Below are 17,767 nucleotides of genomic sequence, written 5' to 3'. Positions count from 1 at the left end.
TGGATATTTGATTAGGCAAAACATTAAAACAGTTTGGTCATAAAATTTATCTATACTGTGCGGAAAATCAAACATGAGTTAACTCAATAAAACCTTAATAGGGTATTTTAAATAAATGTAGTGAAAATATAACTATTTGTAAAATTAAATTCAGATAAAACAATAATTAATAATATACTGTTTCAAAATACGTCATCATTATTATCAATGTTTCCTTTTACAAAAAATCTTGTTCCTTAACCCCCCACCTATATTTATTAACCTATATATACACCTAAATATATTTTTGTTTGTTAGTTTAAATTTGTACCAGAAGATGAAAACAACTGTCGTTTTCGAAACTATTCGTATGTAAAAATAAAACTCGATAAAGCGGTATTTTTAAATGTTTAATTTTAATAAAATATTTGTAGGCGGACCAACAAAGAATCGAATCAATATTCTCATCTATTACAGTTTACGCTTCCTTTTATCTGTAAAGTAAAAACTATTGAATATAAAAAAAACACTTGTATAAAATCACTTTTGAATTATTTTATTATAAATACGGCTAGTTTCGAGAACTACAAATGTTCTCATTAACAGGTAAAAATACAAACTGTTTTTTTTTTGTATTTTCACATTTTGAAGACAACATTTGGAGAACCAAGGTTCAGATATTGTACACAGAAAAGGTTTATTTTCCTCTTCGTTTATAAAATATCTTTCTATCTAGCAAAAATGGTTTTACAATATAAAAATATTAACATTTTCAGTCTGTAGTTCAAATTGAAGATGGCGACAAACATAACTGAAAAATCTAAATAAATCAAAATTCTACCTCTCAACCATTTTAAAATAAAAATTATAATATACAATTAACACACATTAATAATTTTAACACACATAACATACTAGTATATGTAAAATTTGTAATTTACATACTCATACATAAAATTAATTTGTCAATTTTTTAACAGCTTTTTATCAATGACCGCGCCATATGTTTAACGTTACAACATTACACTTAAAAATAAACTTTTCTCATGATTTACAACATACTTCTTGACAGCTGATATCTCTAAGCGTTTTAATCTTTTCGATTATATTGCTGTTTAACAGATTTTCCATATTTTCAGTGGCTCACAATTATTGTGAAATTTTAAATACTAGAAATGTACTTTCTTTCTTTTCCACTTGACCAGACTGAGTCCCAGCAACGCGTGGCTGGGTTTAGTTAATACAATACAACGAAAAATGTACAGTGTACTAAAAATCATTGAGTTCAAATTACTTTCCCAATTTCTTAAGTCAATAAATATCTCAGACGTAAAGGCGGCCTGGTTTATTTCTTCATAACGCCTACCTTCACAATCTTGAACTTTTGACAGTTGTAAGTTTTTATTTGAGTGATTATTTTGTGCTTTTAACGTAAATTTGACACGTCTTCAATAAAATACAAATGTTTTAACTCAAAATATGTACTTCCGAATGCTGTCAACATTCGAGAAAGAAATGGAATTAACTGACATATCGCTCACTCCTTTTAACAACGTCATGTATAAAAAAAAACTTGATTGTTAAGGAGATCATTTTAAAAGTTTAAAAATAAAATTCAATGTATTAAAAATACACCATTTTGAGTGTGTCCAAATACTTGTTCACAAAATCTAGATTATCTCCAATTACAGGAGTTATTTTCTTTTTTTTTTAATAAAATGTAAATGCCCAGACTTCCATATTCTTCTTCATCTTTAATGACATATCAAAAAATAGTATTAAAAATAAATATCAAGCCACTTATTGAACTTTTTACTGTGCAACAGGTTTTAGGTAAAACCTGAAGGTTTTCTCTCCATTTGAAAAATATTTAAAAAATTTAAAATGATAATAAAACAATGTCTTTTTTTCAAAATGCAAAAACAATTAAATTTAAATTATAAAATAGAAAATCACAATGTAAATGACATTTTTTAAATTCAAATACAAAATTCAAATATAAATGGCATTTTTTTAATCTATCTAATCGTTTTTTAATTGCTAAGTGCTGTTTTTTTTTTACTTTGGAAAGCTTTCGATCGCTCAAAACATAATAAATTATCAGATAAAAATACAGTTGTCAAACATTTTCCATTTGAATTGAACGATTAAAAGTTGATTGTCCCCTGAAATTATCGCTCCATCTCGGCCACCCCCAGTCTTTCAGTGACACAATTTGAAAATATTGTTGACACAGCGTTTCTTTGAATTCGAACAGGAGCGAGTGAAAGGATAAGAATCGGAAAAGAAACTAACGAGCAACATTTTGAGTATGACCAAATACTTGTTCACAAATCTGGATTATCTCCAATTAAAGGAGTTAATTATAGTATATTTTTTTGAAATCTCAACATAGAAGAAGAAAAATATTTAAGTCTGGGCTTTTACGGGGTTTAATAAATGTAAATTCCCAGACTTCCATTTTCGTCTTCATCTATGTTGACATGTCAAAAAATAATATGATAAATTACTTCCATAATTGGAGATAATCTAGATTTGTGAACAAGTATTTGGATACACTCAAAATGTTGTTGATAAATTATTTGGTCAAATTATAAGCTAAAATAATCAAATGAAAAGGATATTTTCTGGCGTTTCTCATGTATGTAATTATTATTCAGGATTCGGACCTCACATACTAATTAAAGAGTTTCTGCTCAATAAAACTTATTTTCATCTCACCAATAGATGTCTCTCGTGAAGTTTGAGTGATTTAAGAACAATGTTTCAAAATTGATTCATATATATCGAATTTCCAAGAATTTGAGAAGTGTGGTTGTCCGACATAGGTAGAAGTTAAATGAATCAATATATCAATAAAATATCAATAAAAAAAACTTGTTCGTCTCACCAATAGATGTCACTAGTGAAAGTTCTAGTTATTCTTGCACAATGTTTCAAAGATGGATCATATGTATAAAACTTCCAAGAATTTGAATTTGTGTGGTTATCAATCATGGGTAGAATTGATGAATGTTACACGTGTGTAAAAGTGATCACTTAAACCAGCCTGTGACGGTCGTAAGCCCCGTAAATGCCCAGACTTCCATATTCTTCATCATCCATGCTGAGATTTCAAAAAAAAATAATATGAAAATATTGTTGACGTAGCGATTCTTTCAATTCGAACAGGGCTGAGTCAAAGGATAAGGATCGGAATGGAAGGTAATAAAAGACAGAAACTCAATTAAATTTTGTTGAGACACAATTTATAAATCCACGAAGAAATAATGGCTACCGTCGTCCTTTTATTTTACAAGAAAGACAGTGGGAGCTTTCAACTCGAGTCACAAGTTCTTTGATCAGATATCCAAAGATTGGTTTTTCATTTCGAAACTTACAGAAATAAATTACTGAAATCCTGAAAGAAAGCTCATGAATTCGTTTCTCAGCAATTATTTAAAAAAAAACAACTCAAAAACTTTATGATATTTTAAAAAGAATTTACAAAGACTATGTAATTATCCTTTACGCAGAAAAATATTATTTACTTCTTCTTTTTTTCTATCCCCTATACGCACCCAATGGTGCATAGGGCACTGCATCATATTGACCCAGTACTATCTTGATCGTTACTTCATGACGGCAAGGTGATCACTCATGCTCTTCAGTGACCAGTCCAGGGTAATATTAAATAAATATCATAGTTATTCACTAATATTAAATCACTAATATTGATTTCCAACCCCCCCTCCCCCTGGAATCGTACCCGAGACCTCCAGCACGGTAGCTAGATACGCTAACCATTACACTACGGAAGCGGACAAACATTTTATCTTAGTGATCACTTAACCATTTTTATAAGTTGTAATTAGTAAATACCGCTCTTTCTTAAAATCTATAGTGAAATACTTAGAAATATCGGTATTAACTAAGTAAAACTTAAGTTTGAAATAGGGTAGATTTTAACACAAAGCGACGAATCAATTAATGACATCACTTAACCAGCCCATTACAGGTCGTAAGCCCTGTTCATGCCCGGACTTCCATATTCCTTTTCATCCACAGGGTGGCACAAAATTAATCACTGTATCAGAAAATGTTTTATTTTTTGCAAATCGAGTCGTACGTCAATAATATTTACAACAGCGTCATATATCAAAAAACTTGATTATTGATAAGATCGTTTTTAAAGTTAAAAAAATATAATACAAAGTGTTAAGTTCTTATTTTATTTGAATTTTTTCAATGTATTTTATAAAATGAAATAGCAGCTTAGCTACAGTACCCTTAAAAAATGCTCATGGCAAATAGCGTGCTTCCTGACAGCTGCTAAAATATTGTTTACCTCCTAGTATTGTGAAATTGAACACATCGCTCACTCCTTTTAACAACGTCATATATCAAAAAACTTGATTTTTCAGGAGAACGTTTTTAAAGTTTAAAAATACAATAAATGTATTAAAAATAAATATCAAGCCACTTATTGAACTTTTTACTGTGCAACAGATCTTTTTAGGTAAAACCAGAATGTTTTGTCTCCATTTGAAAAATATTTAGTGTATTTAAAAAAATAATAAAACGATACCTTTTCATTAAAATGCAAAAACATCACTTTCTGCCCTGTAGCGGGTAAATATTAAGTTAAAAATATGCCGCTTTTGCTGGGATATAGTACATTTTTTGGGCATTCCGAAAACATGCATAACTAAAAATCGTAAATTTTTGATATATGACCTTGTTGAAAGGAGTGAGCTAAACTAAACGCTGCAGTATACAAACAGATTAAGTTAATCCTCAAATTTTTTTTTAATAACTTTTTTACTAAATATAGAAAGATATTTAGAGCAATAGAAATCTTCATTTGAAATTTTACATTTTTTTTATTAAAGTAAAAAAATATGATATCCGTCAAGTGGTTGCCGCCAGTGTTGATACACATTACGCTCACTCCTTTCAAGAACGTCATAAATCAAAAAACATCATTTTTCAGGAGAACGTTTTTAAAGTTTAAAAATATAATACAATGCATTAAAAATAAATATCAAGCCACTTATTGAACTTTTTACTGTGCAACAGATCTTTTTAGGTAAAACCTGAAGGTTTTTTCTCCGTTTGAAAAATATTTTGTATGTTTAAAAAAATAATTAAACGATACATTTTCTTCAAAATGCAAAAACAACATTTTCTGCCCTATAGCGGGTAAATATTAAGTTAAAAATATGCCCTTTTTGCTGGGATTTAGCACATTTTCTGGGCATTCCGAAAACGTGTACAACTGAAAATTGACGATTTTTGGTTTATGCCGTTCTTGAAAGGAGTGAGCGATTTGTGCCCATTTAATTAATGTGTTTGTCTACTGCAGCTATCTCGTTTTCAAATGTTAAATATGATTGACTTACAACGTCATTTGCAAAAATTATAACATCTTCCGATAGGGTGATTCATTTTGCGCCATCCTGTGTATTCAGATGTCATGAATGTAATATGTTAGTTATTTCCTCTTTATTAATTCACATGTCGCAACATATTGTGAAGTGTTTTTAGTAAGTGTTCCTCCACATTCGTCCTTCGGTATGTGATCTCCTCATATGTTATACAAACTTTGGCGTATATTATTATAATATGGGCTGAATTTAATCTCGTAGGTATATACTGAGGCCTTTGCATTCAATTATCGTTTGGATAGATATTTACCTTTACAATTAGTACAGGGTGTGTCGAAATTTATGGATTTAATATATTTAATTTACATAATTTACATATATTAAAACCAAAATGGCAGTGCACAATGGAGTACTGGCTCCAAGTTTTATTTATGGATGTGAACTGAGTTGGGAAAAGAAGGGTAAAAGTATTCTGAATGCAGTCGAAATTCGATTTTTTTAAAACGAATGTGCGACAAAACGATGTATGATAGATGTTCGAATGTCGATATAAAGAAAGAATGCAAGAAATATTAATTTTAAACTAAATATACCCATTGTTGAGTTAGATTATAATTGCATAATGAAGCGGCTTAAATTGATAAATCTAAGTGATAGACGGGATATCACTGATCTGGTTCTGTTATATAAAATTATTAACAATTTTTTGGACAGCCCTGATCTCCTAAACCAAATAAAGCTTAACGTGCCCCAAAGAGGTACTAGGCAAAAATCTGTATTCGCAGTATTTGTACATAATGTAAACTATGCCATGTTCTCTCCGATTCCGCGGCTTCACATGTTAGCCAATGCTTTTGAAAGTATAGATTTATTTAAAATATTGTTATCCTTCTTAAAATCTGTACTTTTTCAGCATTTCTTCTCCATGTTATAATGGATAAATTTAAACGTTGTGTTTCACTCTCTCTTACTGCTCACCGATAGTGTTTGAAGGAGACGTGTATTTACTAGTGCTTACTACTTGTTATTTTATTTTTTTAATTATGATTTAATGTTATAAGACTATTTGTTACGAGAGTTTTTGTTTCTCTATTAGTGTATTCATTAGTGTATTTTTTTATTAGATACTGTATATATGTATTATATGTATTACTTTAAAGGCTTCAGCCGTTCAATAAATAAATAAATAAAGACTCAGAAAAGCGTTGTCGATAAAATTAAGAAAGGTGTGTTGAGATAATTTGGGCATGTGAATCGAATTAGTAAAGAAATAATAATTAAACAAATAATGATGCTTATATGGTTCGTAATAAAAGCACAGGAAGACCAAAAAAAATGATAGTGGTCTGGTCAGGAGTTGGAATAATCGGCTGGTATTTTGAAGAGGCTGAGATTTGCAAAGACAGATTAGTGTGGCATTCTATTCTCTCTGTCTACTCCTTCAGAGAAGCTGCGTCTGTTAATTAGGCAGTATATTTTTTGCATCCCTGTTTAATACAAAAAAAATAGTCAAATCGATCATTTTAATAACTCCAATATTTGTTTGTACTCGTGCATATAACAAAATAACATCTTTAGTTTTTTCCATGTATATATAACGTTTGACCAGTGACCGGGTTTCATCGAAACGGACATTATCCGACTGATGTCGGTAACGACCGGTTACTTGTCACATAAAATATATGTGCAAAAACTATATAGTTCTTATAATATTAAGGCCCTGCATACGTTAAATGACAACTTAATTTTCCTTAAAATAAGGTAGCATTTGCCATATTTGAATTTCATCTTTAAACACCATTTTTGTATGGTAAAAATAAGTTTTTCTTTAAAATAAATAAATATTTTTGAATGATAAAGAGTTAAAAATATTTTCTATGTATTTTCTAAAAAAAAAGCACTACCAACCTCTTGTGTGGTCGTCTGTAATCTGAAATGAAATTTTGAGAATTCTCCTTTATATAAAATGTAGTTCCACTAATAAATGTAAGTACAAAACTTAAATTTTGTATACACCTTGTCACCAGCCTGTACTAGCATTAATATTTAAATAGATCTTACACAATGTGACGTCACTAATGAAGGGTATACCTCCCAATAATGAACATCACTCAAGTTAAGTAAATAAGCAATAACCCAATTACATTTTGCCTTCGCTTAAATAAAATGTATTCATGTGCTAGGCACATTCAAAGGTAGGTTGGCCACACTTAGTAAATGAAGATACGATCAAATTATCTAGCGTGTCCAATTTATGGTTACTCGTGTAAGGGTTTACTCACACTCACACATGAAGCACTACACATACACTCTGTATTATATATATATAACAAGTCTAAAAGGCCTCCATTACGGTTGTAAAATGAAATAAATTTTAAAAAAACATTTGAAACTTGAGTGCAATTTTATTTTATTTTATATTTTATCATACACATAATTTAAATAATATAATTAACATGTTAATTTGTTTTCAAATCACTATAAATATTTTCTTTTAACTTAATTATAATGTCTACAGGTTTCGAAGCTAACCGCTTCTTTATCAAGACTGATTAAACTTAAATTATTAATCTTTGGTATTAATCAGTCTTTATATAGAAGCGGTTAGCTTCGAAACCGGTAGACATTATAATTAGGTTATAATAAAATATTTATGGTGATTTTAAAAAAAGTTACATTTTAATAATAAAATAGAAAATCACAAAGTGCTTCAAATATAAATTATATATAATTTAAAATTTCAATAATATACCCTCATTGAGTTTTGCCGTAACGAAGACATTTTGCAATATTTAAACTAGTGTTTACGTTTTTATTTATAAAATAATTACCACGCTGGAGATCCCGAGTTCGATTACCAGGGGATTCAAATAAATACTCGTAGTAGTGTTTTTCACTTTGACATTAATTTAATATTACCCTGGACTGGTATCTGAAAAGCAGACTTATCACCTAACCTTCGTGTTTTTAACGATCATGAAAATCTTACTTCTACACGATGTACTACCCTATGCACCATGGGTGCGGATATACAGCTAATAATTTGATGTTTCATTTGTATTTGCATATATAGATATACATATATATATATATATATATATATATATATATATATATATATATATATATATATATATATATATATATATATATATATATATATATATATATATATATATATATATATATATATATATATATATATATATATATATATATATATATATATATATATATATATATATATATATATATATATATATATATATATATATATATATATATATATATATATATATATATATATATATATATATATATATGTATGTATATATATATATATATATATATATATATATATATATATATATATATATATATATATAAAATACAATAAACCTACGATTTAACATTGAATCATTTGATGCAGTGCCATATGCACCATTGTGATAAGGGCCATTAGTAGTAATCATTAGCAGATGTTTTATTTTCATTTTCTTTAACTGTCGATTTTTTTCTGATAATAAAACCTTCTTAAAAAAGGTAAGTAGATGGTTATTTTTTGAAAATCACCAAAACTCGAATGATTTATGTGTTCAAAAAGAACGTCTCTATTTTAACAAAAGTTTCCTGAAAAGATAAAAGGACGACCATTATTTTTTTTAATGACGCAATCCCAATAAATTATTGGGTAGTGCGACACCACCCTTAAGTTCATCTAAGTTCAGAAAATGAATTATCCGGTTACGGCCACCCCTCGCGTCCGTAAATGGGAATAGATAATATTTTAACCGAAGACAGCTCGTTCACCCCGGCTAATGGATTTAGGATATCTGGTTATCTCACTCAGATCGTATGGTGCAGAAACTGGGACACTCACCCCACAACTATGGAACACTATTTCAAGAATGGTTTCAAAAAAAGCCTTTGTCAAAAAATACTTTATAAGCCAATTTTTATTGACCATCAAAACAATCAGAATTCCGGGGTTCACTGTTTATATATCATTAAAAGTAACGATAAAAGCTTGTAAATCTAAAATATATTTATTTAAAGAAATTACTGTTCGTCCCAATTTATTAGACCATCATGGGAAGAGAAACAAAATATAAATAAATAAATAAATACATTTCGTCAACAGTTAAAATATTAAAACGATAGTCAACATGCTGATTAAGTGAAGGTAAACCCTAAAATAACTATTGGATGAGATATTAATTAGATTCACAGTTGGTCTGCCTAGAAATACGTTTTTACGACATTCAATTAAAATACCCTATCAAGTATTTTATAATACGGCAATTTATTTTCGAAAATTTTCCATCAACAACCGACATTATTTGTCACAATTTTAATTGATAACAAGACACCCTTTTAGTCTCAATACTCTAAAAAGGCGTATTATGTCTTTAAAAATTTACAGATAAAACTCAAAATTTAGATAAATATATTATTAAACATAAATTTCCAATACTATCATAGTTTTAGATTTTTCTACTAATGTTTGGCAGGCACTGGTCATGTGCCTACAGAGAACGCGCGCCACTGCCCTCGATAATGTTATCATTTCTTGAGAAAGTAAACAAAAGACAGTTGATGTTTATATTTTTGAAATAGACTATTTACATGCTTTTCCAGAAGTAATAATATTTGCTATATTTGTAGTGTGTCTAAATATTTGCACAAAAGTGTTTTTTTTTTGTTTGTCTCATTCATTGCCTTCCCCAGTTAACGACATCTTCGATCTCGCATATTTTGGACAGATTGGTGTGGCGTTCTATTCTCTGTTCTCTATTCTATCATATTCTATTCATAAAAAAAATACAGGTAAAACGTCAGGTCGGTAGTCCGAATAATTGGCGGGTATATACGAAGAGATGCATGAATATAGAAGAAGCAAAAAATATTTACGAAGACGGAGTCATGTGGCATTCTGTTCTCTCTGCCCACCCCTGCGGTGAAGCGGGGTGATGGTAATTTTTCAAAGCCCTTAAATCACTATTTATGTTTCCTTTTCGGATCACGTTTCGGATAGGTTAAGGTGCGTTTCCATTCCATTGGTAGTGGACCTAACCCACTGCACGACGTCCAATTTCCGACAGATGGAGAAATGAGCTGTATTTTATTCCGCACACGTTAAAATTCGGATTTTGACAATACTAGTCGAGTGAAATTCACGTCTTTGTATCAAACGTCCGGAAACTCGTGATGTTATTTATTTTATGGGATATTTTGTATAATGCCATAGAGAAATATTATTATTTTACTCCTACCAACTCACATTGTCATAGAAATTTATATGTTTCTGTTAAAGGCAAGCCATTAAATTTAATCCTTCGTCCTAGTTTAAAACATTTTAAGTCCATAAAATGATAAAATAATAAAAGGATTTGAGCATATTATTAATTGATATGACATCAACTTCATAGAAAACGTGATGATTTAAGCATACATATAAAACACTTGTGTAAGACCACTTTTTGGTTTATTAACTAGTTTTAAAAACTAAAAGATATCCTTATTAACAGTGAAAATACACAAAAAGTGGTCTTATACAAGGGTTTAATTTTTCATAAAACTTTTATTTAAAATGTTTTATTTTTATTACAGGTTTGTATTTTCACTTGCGAATGAGAACATTTATTGATTTTGAAACTAGTCGTGTTTACATTAATAAACTCAAAAAGTTATCTTAAATAAATGACACATTTTTACCAATTTTTTTATAACTAAACATGAATAAAGGAATTAAGTATTTATATATCAGCAGTTTCGCATTTTTTTTAACTTTATTTATGTAAATACTACTTATTTTGAGATCTACAGATATTCTCATCAGCAGGTGAAAATTCAGACTTCCATCTTCCCTCCATTCCTTCAATCCACAGGCGCCGTGGCGTAGTTGGGTAGACGCTTGGGTAGACGCTCGACTGCGAAACTGGCGTGGCGGGTTCGATTCCCGTAAAATGCAAAATGAATTCAAGAAAGATTTATTTTCAATTGATCTGGGTGTTTGGATGTATTTTTCACATTAACCTTCCATATCCCTACTATCCTAACTGCAGACAAGCATCTAAAATAGACGCTTTGCGGGTTATTCGTTGAAATAAATAAATCTATTTTATGTTTTTGTATTGAGTCTACTCTTCTTAATACAAATGTAGGCGCAGAGAAGTTCGCATGAATAGGCCATAAGTAATAAAAATAATTTCAACAATTCCAATATAAAAATTATATAAATCAAATAAAATAATTGGAATCAAATAATAATAATACACCAGAAAACATTAGTACAAAAATAAAAGTCAATTATTAACAGATGCTGCGTATTCTACCTTCTACCTTAGTTCACGAGAGAATTATATACTGTAGTGAGTATATTTTCAAGGAAACTCGAGGAAATTAATTAGTTCCCAGGATAAGCTCCTGAAAAGTGAATCATTAATAATGTCCTGCGAGACAAAGAATACCCATTATTGCATACATTTAAGATAAATGAATCTACCAGCACTTTATTGCGATTTATGTGTGCTTATTTACATGGTTCACGTTTTATACAATTATACAAACCTTTTTTAATGAATTTATGCAATACAATTATTATTTGAAACACTGACTTTGTGATTAATATTAAGTTCAATGGAGAGCGCTACAGAACCATGATAACTGACTTCTTCGTGCCTCAGTTGAATGGCATTGATCTGACAGAGTTGTAGTTTCAACAATATGACGCAACATGACACACGGCGGATGCCACCATCAATTTATTGCAAGAAATACAAATTTACATAACTCTAAAAAAATACAGTGTAAAATAAAACAACTATATACTTTTTTCCACTTTTATTATATTTGACCGACGGCCGGGTTTCGTCATTACCAACACATCAGACTGATGATATCGGTAACACCGAAACCAGATCTACCAGAATTTAAGAGGTTTGTTTGTATAATTACACAAAAATCTTATTATTTTTAATTATTGAGGCCTTTCGCAGCCGATAAAATGGTTTCGACGACATTTAAAATAATCAAACGTTCAAATTAGCATAACATTAAAACAAATTGGGAATAATTCAATTTAATGGACGTTCCGTAAATACCAGTGTCATTTCGGGGTTTGTCGGGCCGGCCGGACAAGGGTTAACTGCATGGCTCAGGTCGAGGGTTAAGTGCGCAATAAATTAGTTCACGACCGACGTGTATTAAATGCTCAAATTACTTCATAAAAGTTTACTGGTATTGTGACGCGTGACCTTTTTAGTTAAACCGCCCTGAAAAGGGTCGTTCCAATCACACGAATCGTCGATTCGATGTCCCTTATAAGTATCTTTTTTATAATTTATGATGTGTGCCTACGATTGGATGACAGCCGGGGTTAACTGTGAACTAATATTTTTTTTGTCATCTCATTGAAGATGAAGAAGAATATAGAAGTCTGGGCATATACGGGGCTGACGACCGTCACAGGCTGGTTTAAATGATCACTTTACACAGGTGTAACATTCACCAATTCTACCCATTATTGACAACCACACTACTCAAATTCTAGGAAACTCTATATATATATATATATATATATATATATATATATATATATATATATATATATATATATATATATATATATATATATATATATATATATATATATATATATATATATATATATATATATATGAACCAATTTTGAAACGTTTCTCATGTATGTGATTTTAAACCATGATTCGGACCTCACATACTAATAAAAAGAGTTTCTGCTCAGTAAAAAGTTTATTTTCATCTCACCAATAGATGTCTCTAGTGAAGTTCTAGTGATTCAAGAACAACGTTTCAAAATTGGTTCATATATCACTCACTCTTTTCAAGAACGTCATAAATCAAAAATCGTCAATTTTCAGTTGCGCATGTCTTCGGAATGCCCGGAAAATGTACTATATCCCAGCAAAAGAGGCATATTTTTAACTAAATATTTACCCGCTACAGGGCAGAAAGTGTTGTTTTGCATTTTGAAGAAAAGGTATTGTTTAATTATTTTTTTAAAAATACTAAATATTTTTCAAATGGAGAAATGAAATTCAGGTTTTACCTACAAAGATCTGTTGCACAGTAAAAACTTTAATAATTGGCTTGATATTTACTTTTAATACATTGTATTATATTTTTAAGCTTTAAAAACGTTCTCCTGAAAAATCAAGTTTTTTGATTTATGACGTTCTTGAAAAGAGTGAGCGATATGTGACTTTTGTATGTTATATGTTTAAATAATAAATAAATAAGTGTTACTTTGTATTTACCACTGTTTTTAAAAATCTGTAGTAACACGTGTTTTGACGCATTTCGATCATTTTTAAACACCGTATGCGAAGTTAGTTAGTCTAAATTTTAGAGTTGTGTCCTTGGGATGTTAAGAAGCTCTTTCTTGTTTTTATTTATTTACTCTTATATCACTTGAAACATAGACGATAGGAAAATTAATGAGATATTTGAAAAAATAAACATAAGTTCTTTAAGGTAGTATGGCCAAAAAAAAATTGACTGAAAATGAAAACGGCCATAATAGACTGACAATCTCCAGAGATCAATCAGAACCTAGAATCTGGTCTTGTGAAAATTGTACGTAACCAGAAGGTATATATGACTAGATGTATGGATGTGAAGGAAGTTACGAGTCTATGTCAGGATAGAAGAGAATTTACAATATAAAAAATAAACTAACTAACTAACCATCACGCCGCTTCCCCGCAGGGATAGGCATAGAGAATAGAGCGCCACACCACTCTGTCCTTTCAAACATTCTTCGCCTCTTCCACGTTCATGCATCTCCTCATATATACCCGCCGATTGTTACGACTCCTAACCTGACCACTTTCAAGTATTTGGCATACCTAATCGTGCCATGTTTTTCTCGGTCTTCCTCTGCTTCTTTTCCCACTAACATTCGCCTCATTAATTTGTTTTACCGTTCTTTCCTCACTCATTCGTTCTACATGTCCAAACCATCTCAACACACCTTTCTTAATTTTATCGATAATGCTTCTCAGCTTTGCATTCCTTCCTTATTTCACTATTCGCACATCTATCATACATCGTTTTGTCGCACTTCTTCTGAGAGATCGCATTTCGACTGCATTCAGTCTACTTTCATCCTTCGTTTGCCAACTCCATGTTTCACTTCCATACATTAGAGTTAGAACCAGGACTCCGTTGTGCACTGCCAGTTTAGCTTCCGCTGATAGGTTTTTATTTGCTATAACTGATTTCAGTGCACCATTCACTTTGTTCCCAGCATTCACTCTCCTTTCTATGTCTTTATCAATCTTTCCATCCCTAGAAAACATACTACCCAAATACACGAAATCATCTACCTGTTCCAAAATCTCTCCGTTTACCAATATTTCACATTCTGATCTGCATTCTTCTCTTTCAAAAACCATAATCTTGAATTTGCTAACATTCATCAATAAATTTATTTTATTATTATCCTCATTTTTTTTAATTAAATTTCCCTTTATAAATATTTTAAATTAACAGTAAAAATTCATCAGAAGCAGATTATCTAAATTCCGTTTTCCACGTTATTTTTTCGTGGAAAATTTCGCAATCTAATATTTCCAAACCACCGACCCTCATTAAAAGAAAATATATACTAATTTAACAGAATATTATTTTTTTCATTACCCACATCCACCGTTTTATCGTTTCGGAAAAGGAAATTAAAAAAATATAATTAATTTATCATTTCCAGGGGCTAGTATAAATTTCACTAAGATATTATACGAGTAAAAGATGTCATTGTTTGAGATTTCATTATTCAAGATTTCATTCACATCATTTTGCAATTTCTAATCAACTATGAAAGGATATTTTATTTATTGTTTCGGCATTAACTTTGTGGTAAGACATGTTACAATGATTAAAAAAAAAACACTTCGTTTTTTACCACTTGAGTTTTATTAGACTACATGTTTCAGAAGTTAAACTGCCATCATTCAGGTCTGTATAATAACTGTAAAAACGTGTTTTCTTTAATCATTGTAACTATGAAAGGACATATGAGTTATGAGTGAAAATTTGACTAGTGTGGTTGTCAATCATAGAGTGATAGAATAGAATATATTACACGTGTATAAAGTGATTATTTAAACTATTCCATATTATTCTTCACCTAAGTTGATATGCCAAAATGAAAAATTCATTATTGGGGATTTCATTATTTTTTTTTGAGATGGCAGCATTTTAGATTTCATATAAAAAAAATTGAGATGGCAGTATTAGAGATTTTATTACTTGAAATATCATTTTTTGAGATGGCAGTATTTGAAATTTTATTACTTGAAATTTCATTTTTTGAGATGGCAGTATTTGAGATTTTATTACTTGAAATATCGTTTTTTGAGATGGCAGTATTTGAAATTTTATTACTTAAAATTTCATTTTTTGAGATGGCAGAATTTGAGATTGTATTACCTGAAATTTCATTTTTTGAGATGGCAGTATTTGAATTTTTATTACTTAAAATATCATTTTTTGAGATGGCAGTAGGTATTTGAGATTTTATTACTTGAAATTTCATTTTTTGAGATGGCAGTATTTGAGATTTTATTACTTGAAATATCATTTTTTGAGATGGCAGTATTTGAGATTTTATTACTTGAAATATCATTTTTTGAGATGGCAGTTTTTGAGATTTTATTACCTGAAATTTCATTTTTTGAGATGGCAGTATTTGAGATTTTATTACTTGCAATTTTAGTTTTTGAGATATCAGTATTTGAGATTTATGTTTTTGAGGTGGCAATATTTGATATTTCATGTTTCGAGATGACAGTATTTGAAGTTTCATCATTTGAGATTCCATTTTTAGAGATGGCAGTAAAAGAGATTTCATTATTTATACCAATCTTTGCTATTGCTTTGCTTTGCCCTACAATTTAAACAATTTTTTTTTTTTTTTAAAGTTAAACAGAATTTTAACTTTAAAAAATGTGTATTTTATTTAAATAGGGTTTTATTTGGTTATAAAATATTTTTAAGTAATATGCATATTTAAAGAGCAATGAATAACGTGTCTTTTTTATCGTTTCAGACTGCAGTAAAGGTGGACACACACTCATGTAGACATGCCACCAAGAAATCTAACTTAGGGAAAAACCAGAACCAAAAAGTTATACCATGTAAGTGTATTTTATTTTATATTATTTTTAAGGAATATAATCCCGGTAACTTTCGATCCTGGGATTCGTATATTTGAGACTTCAAAGTAATTGACAGCACGAACGTCTCAAAGGCAGAAAGCATTATGTCAAACAACCCTGTTCCGGGATAATGTGATTTATAGGAGAGAAGTGTATTCCAGACATTCTAACGTTATATTTATTTATTTATTGTAAATGAAATTATTACCTTGATTAAAAAAACAACTTCGTTTTTAACCACTTTTTATTGGTACATTTCTCCTCCAACCGGTTTCGACAAGAATCTTGTCATCATCAGGTGTAACATGTGTAATATAATTGTAAAACGAACTCCTTCTTTAAGCACAAGTATCCACTTTATTAGAGAGGTAGAAACGTTATATTTTAATTGTGTTGTATATTAACCAACTATTTTGTATTATTTAAATATGTATTTAAAAAAAAAAAAACAAAAAAAATCAAACAAAAAAAATGTTAAATCTTAATGATGACAAGGTTCTAGTCAAAATATAATGGAGAAAATATGTACCAATAGAAAAGTGGTTAAAAACAAAGTTGATTTATTTTACAAAGTTTATAAAATGTACCACAAAGTATCTGCGAACATTATACAATAAATTATTATCTATCATTGTAAAAAAAATGGATTCATATATTCATAATAATATCCAAATTCGGTGCAATTATAAATAAATAATCATTTTGGCACACACATGACACATGTAATGGTATAATATACTAACTAACTAACTGACGTCACACCGGTTCTCCGCACCGGTAGGCAGAGAAAAGAGAACGCGAGAATGAACGAGAAGAGATTATTGAAACAATGAATGAAACACGTATTACAATATATTTTATAAGTAGTAGTGTTCACCAAATAATAATAATTTAATAAAAAATTATCTTACAATATATTCAAGTAAAATAATATAATAAGTTCTCGTCAGAACTTCGGGACGCGGATCTGACTTGGGAGGATGCAAGGGAGCTGGCAGCCGACAGAAAAGCCTGGAGACAGTTTGTGGACTCCATATGCTCCACCTAGGGAGCGGATATGGTTATTATTTATATATAAAATAATATAAATATTACAGTGAAAAAATCATTTATATTTATTTGACCCCCCCTGGGAATCGAACCCGGGACCTCCAGAACGGTAGCCGAGCGTGCTGACCATTACACTACGTAGGCGGTGATTTTTTCACTGTAATATTTATTCAA

The 17,767-nt window shown here is 29.8% G+C and overlaps 1 protein-coding gene across 1 annotated transcript in view; it reads left to right on the top strand.

Annotated features, from left to right (window-relative positions):
• Positions 1–17,767, top strand: part of LOC148300412 (receptor-type tyrosine-protein phosphatase T-like) — a gene marked incomplete at its 3' end in the record, with an annotated part of 214,519 nt that overhangs the window by 167,851 nt on the left and 28,901 nt on the right. The window contains exon 4 of the mRNA XM_088274836.1: positions 16,435–16,522. Coding sequence (XP_088130962.1) covers positions 16,435–16,522 — 88 coding nt within the window. The remainder of the gene's footprint in view (positions 1–16,434; positions 16,523–17,767) is intronic.

This window comes from Brachycentrus maculatus, unplaced genomic scaffold (genome assembly GCF_059751285.1).
Source record: "Brachycentrus maculatus isolate JH-2025_06_01 unplaced genomic scaffold, ASM5975128v1 h1tg000721l, whole genome shotgun sequence".
Lineage (NCBI taxonomy): Eukaryota > Metazoa > Arthropoda > Insecta > Trichoptera > Brachycentridae > Brachycentrus > Brachycentrus maculatus.
This window is presented reverse-complemented; position numbering and strand designations above follow the sequence as displayed.